Consider the following 14,026-nt stretch of genomic DNA (forward strand, 5'->3'; position numbering starts at 1 on the left):
AAAAAGCAGTTTGTCTCTGAATAAAGCTTCTAAATGTCTGTCTAATATCCCAGAAGTGAATCTGGCATTAGATTAGACTCAGGGAAAAGTTTCTCTAGAGCAAATTAAAGTTGGTGATCAGGTTAAAGCCCTAATTGAGGAAGGAAAGCGTACAGTCTTGGTGAGTGATGGATTGTTGGCTAGTAAAACTTGTGAAAGTGTGCCTACCAATGTGAAAATTATTAGCTTAAAGTAGCTCAGTATAATATGGAGAATAGCTGTTTATCTGTTGGGGGTAGCAAACTTGCCTGTTAAGAAAGCTGCCTAACTTTCCAGGTATGTGTCTGAAATCAGCCATAGGTGCTGGGACAAAGAAAAAGATATCTCCAATTGTTTGTCTGTTTTGAATAGCAGCATGCCTGCTGAGAAACAGTCTCTCTCTCTGTCTGTAAAGCAGACAGAAGAAGCCTGTCAGCCTCTGATGGTTGAAGATTTATCAGTTGACACAAAGCTGATTCTGGATACAGCTAAAGCCCAGGAAGGAAGTGGTCCTAAATTTGTGTCTGCTAGGGATAATGACATTGTAACTAGGTTGCACCCAGTTAATGTCACAAATTGCTCCCAGAGACCAAACAATTCTGGTGCTTCTATTTTGCCTGTTGCTAGTGTGTTGCTGGGTAAAGATATGGCAACCATGTTTGATCAGGTTGATATCATAGCCAGCCAGGGCACAAGGAAAGCATGAAGGTGATTTGACTATGTTACCCACTGACAGTGTGGAAACTTGTAACAAGGAAGAGAATGCTTCTAATCTTTTGACTATGAAGTCTAGCAGTTTACCTGAAAGGGAGCTGTGTAAAAATCCTCCTGATGGGCCAGAGGTGATTCTGGATGTAAGTGAAACTCAGAAGGAGTTTGGTGTTTTGTCTATCGTGCCAAAGTCGGTTCTGGACATAAATAAATCTCAAAAAGAATCTGTTGCAGTACATGATATTGCAGAAGAAAAGCAATTTCTTGGTAAAGTCTCTGAAGTCTGTGAAAAGGGATTGTTTCCCTTGACTCTTAATGGGCCATTGTTGATAGTAAACAGTCTCTCTTCTGAGGAAAGTGCGTTGGTGCCTAATGGTCAAAGTCTTTCAAATGTGCATAGATCCACTGGCCTTGCTTTTGAAAAAATCCAGTGTGGATAGATTTGAGAATATTTCAGATAAAGTAAAAATTGTTAGGGATTTTAAACAGCCCTACGAGCTTAATCAGCTTGTTGGGAAGACAATGTTGTTGGGACAGGAATGTCTTCATGTTAATTCTTTGAGTAAACAGTCTATATCTCAGGTTCCGAGGGAAAACTGGATAGCTGAATCTGCAGAGCAAGAGAACAGCTGTGCAGTTAATCTGTCGAGAATACAGAGGATGGCAGGTAAACTTAGGGTGACCAGACAGCAAATGTGAAAAATTAGGATGAGGGTAGGGGATAATAGGAGCCTATGTAAGAAAAAGTCCCAAAAATCGGGACTGTCCCTATAAAATCGGGATATCTGGTCACCCTACGTAAACTCTCATCTCTAGATATTTTGGATATGTCTTGTAGTCTCTTAGTGGTCTTGACCTCTGATTCCATGTGGAAGCAGAGGTTGGTAGGGGAAGGACAAAAGAACCTTAAATCTAACATGCTAGTGAAAATAGATGGTATCTCTTTAAGACAGAGTCCAGCCTTGGAATTGGTAAAGGCTGAGGATCTGAAAACTGGTAAACAGGCTAGTGTCTATGTTGATGTAAATTACGTGACTTGACTGGGGAGAGACAGACTTGCCTATAGCCATTAGCAAAGAGGACACACCCAGCCAGCCAATGGATTCTGTTAAGCAAAAGAGCTCAGATTTTGACCCTCCAGAACAGGGAGAAAGGGGAAAAGGTTATTATGTAATGGAAGTACAGGTTAACTCTAAAATACCAAAACACCAAGGAAGTGGTTAAAGTGAAATCCTATGTTAAGGAAAACCCTAAAGTAAAGAAGAAGCTACAAACGTTCAAAAGGAAGATGGAACAAGCTGACTAACACAGGATTTGTCTAAAGAACAGTCAAGGCATGACAAAAATGATTGTAGACATACACAGATGATAAAACTGATATTAATATTATTGTGAATAATTGTGACTAGTTGCTGATAACAAAAACTGTAAAAATGTACATTGTGCACAGTCTTTTGGAAAAGTCCTTGAACATGTCAAAAGTGGTACATAATAGACACCCTTATAATTATGCTGTTTGGTTGAGTAAGAACACACTCTGGATTAGAAAGCCTAATAACATTTAAGTTTCACAGCTAATGCCATGCACATTCCTCAAACTTTCTGCAGCAGAAAAACCATTACAAGCTTAAACTGCTGTGTAAAATGGGAAATTGAGGTACAACACCTCCCAGCCTTCATGGCTGAATGCCAGAGTAATAAGTGCTCTCTGAAGAACATTAATGGCTATGTTAAGTCAACATGGCCAGAAATGGTTAAACATCCTGCAAAATAAATGACTCAGATTCAACCCTTAAATACATGTGGGGAGATAATGTTTGTGTTTTTTGTGTATTTACATATATATGGGTAACCCCCTGATTTACATTAATTCTTATGGGGAAATCGGATTTGCTTAACATCGTTTCACTTAAAGTAGCATTTTTCAGGAACATAACTACAACATTAAGTGAGGAGTTCCTGTATGTGTAGTAGTCAACAATGTAATCAACAGTCCCTGTCTATGCTGTATTCTGATAATTCAGGGATCAAAAGAACATCCTAGCATTTAAATTAATTGTACATATGGGATATCTCTGTATTCATCTCTCTTTGAAATGTATAGCAAATCATCTGTGAATGGTGGAGGAACACAGTGTCCCAAGAGGGATAAAGAAGTGCATTCAGTACACCAACAATCTAACATTACCTTGACATTTCCTTTCTCAAGCTTTCCAAAGTGCAGCCACATAGCAGATTATTGGCTCTTGCTCTACATGATAAGCAGTCTGCTTTATGCCACTGACGCCACACCCTCCTCAGGTCCTTGTTGGAGACTGGAATGGCCTACATCTATGTATACCTCACAAAGTGTGCTTTTTAAAAGATGAATAAACAGATTTTTAAAACCTATACAAAACCATGCATTTCTAGAGTGAAGTCACTGAAGCTACATTCACTCAAACCAGCTGTTGATCTGGCTCCTAATTACTACAGAGAAGTTCCAGTATGAAACTGTGCATGTAATATGGTTAGATTAGTGCAATGGTTCTCAAACTTTTGTACTGGTGACCCCTTGCACATAGCAAGCCTCTGACTGTGGCACCCCCCCCGCCCTTATATATTAAAATCACTTTTTTATTAGGGCTGTCAAGCGATTAAAAAATTAATCGTGATGAATTGCACTGTTAAACAATAATAGAATACCATTTATTTAAATATTTTGGATGTTTTCTACATTTTCAAATATACTGATTTTAATTACCACACAGAATACAAAGTGTACAGTGCTCACTTTACATTTTTTTCTTACAAGTATTTGCACTCTAAGAAAACAAAAGAAATAGTATTAGGTGAATTGAAAAATACAAGTACTGTAGTGCAATTTCTTTATCATGAAAGATAAATTTACAAATGTAGAATTATGTACAAAAAACTGCATTAAAAATTAAAACAATGTAAAATTTTAATCTGCAAGTCTACTCAGTCCTACTTCTTGTTCAGCCAATTGCTCAGACAAACAAGTTTGTTTACATTTGCAGGAGATAATGCTGCCCACTTCTTGTTTACAAGGTCACCTGAAAGGAGTTCTCATGGCACTATTGTAGCTGGCATCGCAAGGTATTTACATGCCATATGCACTAAAGATTCATATGTCCCTTTATGCTTCAACCACCGTGCCAGGGGACATGTGTCCATGCTGATGATGGGTTTTGCTCGATAACAATCCAAAGCAGTACGGACCAACACATGTTCATTTTCATCCTCTTTTGAGTCAGACGCCACCAGCAGAAGGTTAATTTTCTTTTTTGGGTTCTGTAGTGTCCGCATTGGAATGTTGCTCTTTTAAGACTTCTGAAAGCACACTCCTCATCTCATCCCTCTCAGATTTTGAAAGACATTTCAGATTCTTAAACGTTGGGTTGAGTGCTGTAACTATCTTTAGAAATCTCACATTGATACCTTATTTGCGTTTTGTTAAATCTGCTGTGAAAGTGTTCCTAAAATGAACATGTGCTGGGTCATCATCCAAGACTGGTATGAACATGAAATATATGTGAAATGCAAGTAAAACAGCAGGGGGCATACAATTCTCCCCCAAGGAGTTCAGTCAGAAATTAATTAATGCATTTTTTTTTTAAATGAGCCTCATCAGCATGGAAACATGTCCTCTGAAATGGTGGCCAAAGCATGAAGGGGTATATAAATGTTTAGTATATCTGGCACATAAATACCTTGCAATGCTGGCTACAAGAGTGCCATGCAAATGCCTGCTCTCACTTTCTGGTGACACTTAAATAAGAAGAGGGCAGCATTATCTCTTGTAAGTGTAAACAAACTTGTTTGTTTTAGTGATTGGCTGAACAAGAAATAGGACTGAGTAGACTTGTAGGCTCTAAAGTTTTACATTGTTTTGGTTTGAGTGCACTTATGTAACAAAAAAAATCTACATTTGTAAATTGCACTTTCACAACAAAGCGATTGCACTACAGTACTTGTATGAGGTGAATTGAAAAATACTATTTTGTTTATCATTTTTACAGTGCAAATATTTGTAATAAAAAATAATACACACTTTGGTTTCAGTCACAACATAAAATACAATATATATGAAAATGTAGAAAAACATACAAAATATTTAATAAATTTCAGTTGGTATTCTATTACTTAGTGCAATTGAGACTGAGATTAATTTTTTAAATTGCAATTAATTTTTTTTAGTTAATTGCATGAGTTAACTGCGAGTAATCGACAGCCATATTTTGTATACATATTTAACACCATTATAAATGCTGGAGGCAAAGTGTGGTTTGGGATGGAGGCTGACAGTGACAGTTCATGACCCCTCATGTAATAACCCCATGACCCCCTGTGGGGTCCTGACCCCCAGTTTGTGAACCCCTGAATTAGTGCATGATAGGGCACTACATGAAGCAAGAACCTGCAGAAAATGTGGTGTCAGATTAGAAGGGGAAAATAGGGTGATTTAATCCTATAAAGTGCTGAATATCTCTCTTTGTTTGGTTACTTGGGGGAATTCAGCACATATTGCTGCAGGCATTGGATCTTTTGAAAATAATTATTTGCAGGTCACCTTTAAGAAACCAGCTAAAACTGAAAGTTCCCTTTAGTTAAAAAAAAAACAAAAAACACAAGATGTGATTAATTAAGATCCTGCTGGGAAGAACTGAAAAATTCACTGCAGAAGGTGTGTAACATTTTTAAATCTATGAAGAAGAAGATAATAAATGAAATACCAACAGCTGTAGAAAATAATAATTTAGAGTGCAATGAGAAACTGCAGTCACCTGATAATTATCAGTGCAGGGTTATAGCAGAGCCATACTGATAGGGAATTATAGATTTTTTTTCCATTGTGAAGGTTTTTACATGGCAGAATCACTGTGTTATCTTTTCGGAGTGTGAACAAAAAGCACATAAATCTAATGTTTATTTTCCACTTCAAAAAACAGGAGTATAAATCCAAATATAAAGGGCTTTAATATAGTTATTTTTAACACTTTACCCAAGGCTGTACTGGCATTGCCACTTAAAAGGATTATTTTCAGAGGCATGCAGCTTGGCGCCATTTAGAAGCTTGAAACTTTTGCAGAGTCTGCATTACAAACTTCATTCTCCTTCATCCAACAAAGCTTTGGTACTGCAGAAAGCTCAAAAGCTTGTCCCTTCCACCAACAGTAAAAGATATTGCCTCACCCACCTTGAGGAAAGTAGCTTTTGTATCAACATACTAGCGCATTCAAGAGCATGAGAAGAAATGCATGTAGGTGATAATGTTCTCTTCCTCACATCATTGGAGTGCCTTTCAACTATTGAGCAGGAGAGAAAGCTATGAGGCAGTTTCCCTTACCTGGTTGCAAACATTGCTCTCAAGGATGAGAAGGTTGCTGCATCTTCTTTCAAAGCCTTTAATTCATTTCGCAGTTTGGTCATAGTTTCAGTCACCATTGATTTTTCATTCTCATATTTATTCTTCAGATTGGCCAGTGCCACTTCAGCTGTCTGAAAAAGAGAGGGATATATGCTTCTGAGAAGGGAATTTGCTAACAGCTAAGAGGCCAGGTTATGATTTCATTTCTGGATTCCACCTTCATTCATAAGTTAATGCACCATGAAACCAGTGATATACCTGAGATACATTGATGATACTTTCATCCTCTGGACAGACCACCTAAACTCCCTCGCAGATTTCCACCACAACTTCAACAACCATCACACTCTTTCTAGAACATTCCCACACCGGTATCAACCTCCTGGACACCATAATCAGCTTCAACAATAGAACTCTACAGACAACTATATATAAGAAATCCATGGATCACCACAGTTACTTTCGTAGATCCAGTAACCACCCCAAACGCACCATGAAATCTGTTGGCTGGTGTTATTTGTCATGTTGTTGGGATGGAGGGGAAAGGAAGTTCACTATGGAGGCTTCAGTTGCAACTCCATAGTTATAGGTGAGTTCTATTTTGCACATAAACCAGAAATTTGATATTTGTTTTGTACGTGAAGTACAGTGTATCCTCCCCAAACTTACAGCATTTACTGAGTATAACAAGAATTTTCTAAGAATTTACAAGTGAATCAATTAATTAATTTGAGAGTTAAGACTAATTAAAATTTGATCATTTAGGAAATGTAGTATCTCCATCAGTTTTTTCTTCGTCTCAAATGATTTTAAAAAAGGAATAATGCAGCCACTTCAAATCTTCCAGATAGTTAAAATTAACTGACATTTGCATATAGGCCATTGTGATAGACCCAGGCCAGTTGGGTACAGCAGAATAGCAGAAGGCAGATATACTGGATTAACAGTTTTCTGTTCCCTGACTGACCAGAGCAGGGGCTGCTCCAGGCTAATCAGAACACCTGACTCTAATTAACCTGCAAAGAGTCAGGTGAGGCCATTAAGCTAATGTCACCACCTGACTCTAATTAAGGCCCCACTGATACTATAAAAAGGGCTCACTCCAGTCAGGCAGAGGAAAGCCAGGGAGCCAGAGGAGTGGAGGTGCGGCTGAAGGGCTGGTTAATGAAGACACCCTCAAACCATCAGTAAGGGAGCCCTGCGGTAAGGGTGAAGAAGGGAGAAGCAGGAAAGCTGTGGGGAAATGGCCCAGGGAAAATGTAGGAACTCTGGCAGTGAAAGGTTGGCTGCCAACAGCTGCTACCATTAGGGTCCCTGGGCCGGAACCCGGAGTAGAGGGTGGGCCCGGGTTCCCCACAACCCACCACTACAGGAACATCTCCTGGGAGGGGAAGTCAGGCCCCTATCAGGACAGGAGGCTAAACTGTTCTGAAATAAGCCCCCAGGGACAACAGAGACTGTGAGAGTTCTCTCACCAAACTCCTTGCAGGCCTATGATGAAAAGGGCTCAGTAGACTGTAACTCTGGCCCTAGAGAGAGAAGAGCTACATGGAGGGTCACAGTGAGCCACTGAGGCTAGCATAAATCGCCTAGAAGCGCAGGACCCACGGGGACAAGGTCAGAACTCAAGTTGTAATTTGAAGAAATCAAGTTGTAATTACATTATTAATGACTTGTATCTACTTGTTTGGCGGTAGTGGTTCAGTGGTATGAGGGGGACAGGACACGTGTCAAGAGTTCTCGTGTGCAGATTACTTAGCCCAATAGTCTCTGTCATTTAAAGATACCACGGGTGCCTTACGGAGGTGTTTGTAGTGACTCCATAGTTAAGGCTGAGTTCTGTTTTGTACTTAAAAGCAGGAATCCAAACTTCTTTGCTTTGTATGAACAATACTGCATATCCTCCCCAAATTTACCACACCTCTTGTTTGAGTATAGAATGTATCTTCTAAGAGTTTACAAGTACAGCTGCTGATTTGTTTAGGAATCAAACTGACGTAAAGTAATTTAGTATCTGGTGCTAGACTTTGCCCTTCCCCACCCCCAATGATCTCAGTAACGGAACAACACACTTCCCATACACAATAACTTCCCATAGAGTTAGCACTCAGAGAAAATGTGTGCATTGACTGCATTTTAATAATTTATTTTTGGATTAATGGTCATTTTTCCTATTCTTGATAACTGAAAGTCTCAATAAAGCATTGTACTACTGAGAACTCTACAAAGAAAAGCCCTTTTTCAAAATGTCTGCTATCTTCCACGGTTCTCAATAGGACAGGAACTATGACACTCACCCGTTGGTGGCCATTTTGAGGAAGGTCTCTCTCTCTCTCTCTCTCTCTCCCCCCCTCATTGTTCACAATGATACTGAGTATCTCTACCTCCACACAACACAGGGGACTAACCATCATCCTATAGGGAATCTGGGGCCTTAGTCTCATTAAGAACAATGGGAGATGATTGCCATTTTGAGAGGGACAATATAAACATTCCTCTAGAACCTTACTAGTTGATAATGTGGATTTCAAGGAAACATCTGTCTGGTAAATCATGGCTGTGTTAATTTCCTCTGAGCTGGTACAAGAATATTTTAGAGAACAGTTACCGCCCATTCCTGAACTGTCTCCCACTGCCACTCCTCATCTAGGATACACACTGTCAGACTTAAAATACAGTCTGTACTCCTCTGCTACAGCTGACGTGATTTCTCAAGGATCTTTTTCTTTGGTGCCACAGTGCTAACAAATTGTACAACAGATACATGGATATGGCATTCTGTATGTCATATCCTGTTTTGATATTGCTGCCGACAGTGCTGCAACATTCCACCCCAGAACAACCGTGTTTCTTTGCTGGTTGAAGCGATCCCAACATTTAGTTTGTCTTTCAGTTTAAATTTGTAAACAGTTCTAGGACCATACAGGGCAAAAAGGAATGTATAAATGTAAATTATTATAACTACTCCTGCTGAATTCCTATCTAAAAATGAGAGTCAATGCACCAAAACCTTCAGGTCTTTCTCTTCTCAATACACTGTAGTCTAAAAGAGTAGGTATATAACAAAATTAAAAACTGAAAATCCTCCAGGAGGTCCCCAATGAGCTTCCTTTGCTCCACACAAGCTTTTACATGTAAAATTATGTAGTCTCAGGCAACTCTTCTCAAAGTCATCTTCAAACATAAGTGAGTACAAGCGCGCCAAAGGCAAAGCAAACAAAATCAAGAAAAATATAGCTAGGCAAGATAATAGAAAACAAATTCCTCTATCAAAAACCTGCAGATATACCTAAATGGCTTCCAAAGGAATAGGGCAGAGCATCTGTACATGCATAGGTTTGCATTGCTTGTCTCAACTCTTCCCCCCAGTCTATCAATATTATAGAAGGACTCTTTTTCTGTCCCAAATTCAATCTCTCAAAAGTTGTGGCCTTAAAACTATAGCCCACATGCAAACTTTGCTTTGTTTACTCTTTTTCAGTTTAGATATTTCAAGTTTCAAGACAACTTTACACATTTAGAAATGTCTTGCCACTTGCTTTGTGGTAACAGTGTGTGAAGCAAAACAAATGAGCGATACTTGTTACTGAAAAAAATGAAAAATGCTAAAATGGTAAGTACTTCATTTTTACACATAAAAAAGCAAAACAGTGAGCCTGCTATTTTAGTTATGGAAAATACATAGCACTTTGAGGAGTACTTAGTGTCGTGATCTACATTTGCATTCAAAGTACAAAATCTCCATTTTACTATACCTGCCTAGCTCCAGGCTTTTGGCTTAAGTCTCAGGCTTTGGGGGATATTTTAGGTCCTCAAGTAATTCCTGCAATGTCTCAGGACTTGAGGAGACATCCCAGTTGTCAAAGATAGAAGCATCATGGCTGCAGCCAGCACATATGTCAAATGGATACTGAATAGACTAGAGGGGACTAGAGAGTCCTACTGTTCACCATATTTGCCTGAAGTAAGGAATTTTATTTAATGTATGTGTTTATTTTTAATTAATTTAAAGGAAATTCTCAGGCTGTTGAATTTCCCCATTGTAGGCAGGTTTATTTTACTTTCTACATGTTATTTGAAACCAAAAATCAGAACCTTTATTGATGTGAGCCTTATGGTTAGTATAATTACTTTACTATTGCTTTAGATTTTTAAGATTCTACGTTTTGCTCCCAAACTAGTGTTGATACAGCAAGCGAAGCGCTGAATAAATGTATGCATAAAATAAAAAGAAGAAAGTGAACTAACAAAAGGTATGTTCATCATCATAACCTTGATCAAACTGCTTGATCCCATTTTCACCACCCTTTTTCTGTTTTTTTTTGTCTGGATATTTTAGGTTGCAAGGTCTTTGAGGCAGACACTCTCCTCTAAGTTAGTATATTTTTTTAGTATAATGGGACTCTAATCCTGTTCGGTGCTTTTGAGGGCTACTATAATATGAGCAAAGAGGACTGTAAGTTCCTTGATTGTTTTCCTTCAGTCAGATAAGCATAATTCAAGTTAAGAGGCAGTACTGTACATTTCTTTTTTCAGGAGCTACTGATTATAATGCCAACTTAGCAGAAAATGTTAGTGAAACACTTCATTGTACTGTTTCTTTTAGCAACATGATGCAGTTTTCTTTTTCAGAATGAAGTTACAGTGCTACTTGGCGGCCACTAGATAGCATTCATGTTTCCTAGGTTTACTGTGTAATGTCATTACCTAGGCAATATCCAAACCATAATCCTGCATTTTGTTTCTAAGGAGCCTTTCCTTGAGTTGAAGGATGGTAAGAAGAGAGTAGTAAGCTCTTCTTAAATAAGTATGTTTTCCTAAAAACACTAACTTTTTGGCATTAATTTAATGCCTCTTTTTTAGTATTATGCCTACTGTTCCTGACCAGAAGATGTTATCGAAAAAGCAAAATTATTCATTGCTGTGACTGTTTACTTGTAAAATTGCATACTTGTATTGAAGATCCCATGAAGCATGCTGTATTTTGAAACATCAACAAGCTGTAAGTCATTTACCCCTTTTGTACTTTTCATTGTGTTTCTTTACAAAAAATCACAGAAAAATTAATCACAACAATAATAATAATAATTAATAATAATAAAAAACAATAGGCATGTTTTAAAACAGTAATGCCATTTCTAAAAAGGATTTTAGACATTATTTAGAATACCAAGGCCAATGTAGCAAGAATCAAAGAGGCCAGGGATGGGATGGGTCTCGACAGCTTTCTTGGACACAAAGGGTGAGAATATGTGCTGACCATTCTAAAAGCACAGCACAGTATTTGCAACTCAGAAGGAGGTGGGCCTATGGTGGCTTTGTGCCATTGTCTCCTCCCAATCCCAGGCAGCCCTGTGACCCCTGGCATAACCTAGACAAATCTAGGAGACTGTCTGAGGGTGTGTCTTGAGTGACAGCCCTAACTTGACTCCCATCCACACACAAAAATCTCTAGCTTGAGTTAAGTGGTACTTTAAACTTGAGCTAGGAGATAGCTGGCCCATTAGTGGGGTGGGTTGAAGCTTGAGCTAATAATGCAGTGAAGATGCAACAGCTCAAGTTATAACTCATCATCAGCTAATCTAATCACGCCGAGCTGCTAATGAAATGACTCCATGTAACTCTGCTGTCTGTTACCTTGCAGTGTGGTTGTTCTAAGCTACACTAGCTCCAGTGCAGTAAAGAGAACATATTAACTCGAGCTAACTGTTTTACTTAAGACAGGCCCTAAGTTACCACAGCCTTCCCAGGCTGCTATATTGTCTGCAGGGCTGCCTGGAATCTTCTCAGCTCTGAGCACTGCAGTCCCAGCAGCTCCCCAGCCACACACCCCCGAGTCCTCTGAGCGCAGCCTCAGGACCCTCTTCTGGGGTTCGGTGCTGGAGAATCCTACCCTGGCTGGGTCTGAGGCTTTCACAGCCCCTGCATTCTGCCCTTTTACCTAGATCAAAGGGCCTAGAGCAGCGGTAGGCAATGTATGGCATGCATGCCGAAGGTGGTATGTGAGCTGATTTTCAGTGGCACTCACACTGCCCAGGTCCTGGCCACCAGTCCGAGGGGCTCTGAATTTTAATTTAATTTAATTTTAAACGAAGCTTCTTAAGCATTTTAAAAACCTTATTTACTTTACATACAACAATAGTTTAGTTATATATTATAGACTTATAGAAAGAGACCTTCTAAAAATGTTAAAATGAATTACTGGCATGCGAAACCTGAAATTAGAGTGAATAAATGAAGACTTGGCACACCACTTCTGAAAGGTTGCTGACCCCTGGCCTAGAGCAAGGGTGTATCTTAGTTACACCACATCTACATCAACAATATACCTGTATTAGAATAGGGTTACTCATGCTCAGATACTATAGTGATAAGGGCCTCATAAGGACCTAGATTAATAGTTAGATCAGGGGTCGGCAACCTTTCAGAAGTGGTGTGCCGAGTCTTCATTTATGCACTCTAATTTAAGGTTTCGCGTGCCGGTCATACATTTTAATGTTTTTTAGAAGGTCTCTCTCTATAAGTCTATATATTATATAACTAAACTAGTGTTGTATTGTAAAATAAACCAGTCGTTTCAATGTTTAAGAAGCTTCATTTAATGAAATTAAATGTTGATCTTACGCGCCGCCCACTCAGCCGCTGCTGGTCTGGGGTGCTGTGTTACGCTAGCCCAGCGAGCTGAGCGAGGCCTGCGCCGGACCCCGGCTGGCAAGGGTCCGGCAGCCAGAACCCCAGACCGCGCAGCAGGCTGTGCAGGGCCGCCGGCGGCGACCCAGACCGGTTAGAGGACTGGAGTGGCTCAGCCCACTGCCGCTTAGGGGTTCCATCCACCGGCTCTGCCCCCGGGATCTGCTGCCAGATTCGCTCACCACTGCCAGTCAGGGGTCCCGGCCTCTCCCACATACAGTGCGGTACCTACCTTCTCCCTGGTTCTGGCCATTCTCTTCCTCTCTCTGCACTGAGCTGAGGATGGAAGTGCACTGAGCACCAGGGCATGGGGTGAAGGGTCTGGCCAGATGCTAGAAAGGGAGGGGCTCAGGGTTGGGCAGGAGGTTCGGATGTGGGGCACTTAAACCTGGGCAGCTCCATTTGATGTGAAGGGGTGCAGGTGGACTGTAGGTTGTGTGTGCGGAGCCCCGTTTGGTGCTCCGGGTGGGTGGGGATGTGGCAGGTGCAGGATGTGTGGGGCTGGATTGCTGGGGGGTACAAGAGTCAAGAGCAGAGGGCTGGAGGCAGGGGCTGGAGTCAGGGCTGAGGGCTGGGGATGTGGGGGAGTCAAGAGTCAGGGCAGTGGTGGGGCTGGGTAATGTGTCGGTGGGGTACCAGAGTCAGGGCTAGGGTTGATTGGGCGGGGAAGAAGGAGTCAAAGCAGAGGGCTGGTGTGTATCTAGGGAGGTACAGGGCTCAGGGCAGGGGCCTGAGGTGGGGCAGGTGCATGGCTCAGGCAGAGGGTTGTGTTGTGTGTGTGTTGTGTGTTGGTGTGATGTTGCTGGTGTGTTTGGGGGGGCGTCAGGGCTCAGGGCAGGAGTGCTGGTGACTGCTCCCCTAAGAACTCCAAACCCCTGCCTCCTTGTCCCCTGACTACCACTCCTGGGACCCGCCCCCAACTTCCCCCCAGGAACTCCACCTCCTACTAGCTCCCTGTTCCTTATCCCTGATGGACCCTACCCCCTACCGTGTCCCCATGACTGCCGGCCGACCTATCCACACCCCCCTCACCCCCAAGCCAGATCCCCAGGACTCCCATGCCTATCCAACCACTCTCTGCCCCTGACAGGACCCCTAGAACTCCCGACCCATCCAACCCCCACTCCTGCTCCCTGCCTGTCCCAACCCCTCTCCACACTCCTGCCTCCTGACAGGACCCCCAGAACTCCTGACTCATACAACGCCCCAAGCAACTTGTCCCCTGACCACCCCCTC

The 14,026-nt window shown here is 41.2% G+C and overlaps 1 protein-coding gene across 4 annotated transcripts in view; it reads right to left on the reverse strand.

The window, feature by feature from the left end:
- The window catches only part of BICD1 (BICD cargo adaptor 1), a 274,856-nt gene that overhangs the window by 46,455 nt on the left and 214,375 nt on the right, over window positions 1–14,026 (reverse strand). For all 4 annotated transcript variants that reach the window (XM_032778931.2, XM_032778930.2, XM_032778929.2 and 1 more), the window contains exon 6: window positions 6,080–6,231. In XM_032778931.2, the coding sequence (XP_032634822.1) occupies window positions 6,080–6,231 (152 nt within the window). The remainder of the gene's footprint in view (window positions 1–6,079; window positions 6,232–14,026) is intronic.

The sequence above is a fragment of the Chelonoidis abingdonii genome, chromosome 1 (genome assembly GCF_003597395.2).
Source record: "Chelonoidis abingdonii isolate Lonesome George chromosome 1, CheloAbing_2.0, whole genome shotgun sequence".
Taxonomy (NCBI): Eukaryota; Metazoa; Chordata; order Testudines; family Testudinidae; genus Chelonoidis; species Chelonoidis abingdonii.